This window comes from Rhagoletis zephyria, unplaced genomic scaffold (genome assembly GCF_001687245.7).
Source record: "Rhagoletis zephyria isolate East Lansing unplaced genomic scaffold, Rhagoletis_zephyria_1.1 Rzeph_scaffold_19241, whole genome shotgun sequence".
Classification (NCBI taxonomy): Eukaryota; Metazoa; Arthropoda; class Insecta; order Diptera; family Tephritidae; genus Rhagoletis; species Rhagoletis zephyria.
In genome coordinates, this window is record NW_016176301.1 from 6,880 (window position 1) to 8,078 (window position 1,199).

Consider the following 1,199-nt stretch of genomic DNA (forward strand, 5'->3'; position numbering starts at 1 on the left):
AAAAAAAAATTTATCAATTTGAACAACCCCATACATGCCGATAACTCAATAAACATGGATAACCCGTAAAATTTCGATAGTTAAATGCCTCGATGATTCAATAAATTTCGACGAAAAATTCCAATAAATTTATGAAATTACTTAGTAAAAGAAAGGCCATCCCCCCACCATTATCATCGCACCGCACCGCTCGACAATAAAATTCAAAGCTTTATGATTTAAATACATATGTACATAGCTATAAACTAATTCCTTTATTTTTTCACTAATATCAATCTCCTAAAAACAAAATACAAGTAATAAATCTGCTTTAGCTACTCTTTCGCATCCACATTTCTATCGCTTGTCCTCTACTTCGATTCCGATTCCAGATCATTTCCTTTTCAATATTGGTAGTATTGATTGGGGTTGAAGCCCATACCAGCATAGCCAGCAGGCAGAGGAGCGACGTAAGCTGGAATGGGCGCTGAGTAGGCACCGGCTGAACCGTATGAAGCTGCGGCGGGAGAGGCGCAAGCAACTGGAGCCAAGTTAGGTTGACAGCTGAACAGGTAGTTCTTGGGGCAAGGAGGTGCTGGAATGCTGGGAGCGGCACCATAAGCGGATTTACGGAAACGTGTTAAATCGTAGGCAGCTTGCTGATTCTGTTCGGCTTGGGCTTCCTGGACGCTAGATGTGGCAGCCGCATTACCAGCTGGGCTAGCCAAGGCAACGCTGAGGATGGCGGCGACTAGAGCAATGCAAACGAAGGATTTCATCTTGGCTGGTAAGTTTGACTTGAGTACAAGTGACTGGAACTGTGTAGCTACTAAAGTGAACTGATGATTTAGGATAGCAAACAGTGGGTTTTTTATACTCGTAACTACAATGCTTTTTTGGTGCTACATATTGGCTTGTCATCGAACTCGATACTTGGCGGTTGGCGGTGGGATTTTTGCTGAAGTCGGCGAAAATTCTTTAAAAGCGCATAATGTTTTGTGGAGCTGCGCATTTTTTTTGTACAAAATATATGTTTTGTTCGTGTTATAATTTTTTTTCATGCAAATTCGAGCATGAGTCGAAGGTTTATCCGGTTTATATAAAAAAAACTGATTCCGCATTTTTTTATGCATTAAGTGCATTCACTTCTGTAAGTGGTAAGTTTTTGTTCTATTTTTACGCGAAATATGAAACGGTCGGTGCCTTGACATTTTTTGGAC

General features: G+C 40.8%; 1 protein-coding gene across 1 annotated transcript; it reads right to left on the reverse strand.

Annotated features, from left to right (window-relative positions):
• Positions 1 to 370: 370 nt before the first annotated feature.
• Positions 371 to 956, reverse strand: LOC108380438 (vitelline membrane protein Vm26Aa-like). The gene has a single exon (XM_017636807.1). The coding sequence runs from the start codon at positions 756 to 758 to the stop codon at positions 384 to 386; it is 375 nt and encodes a 124-aa protein (XP_017492296.1). The 5' UTR covers positions 759 to 956; the 3' UTR covers positions 371 to 383.
• Between the last annotated feature and the right edge of the window lie 243 nt (positions 957 to 1,199).

Excerpts from the sequence above, each read along its gene's own strand:
- LOC108380438 (XM_017636807.1), bottom strand. The coding sequence starts at position 758 with ATGAAATCCTTCGTTTGCATTGCTCTAGTCGCCGCCATCCTCAGCGTT.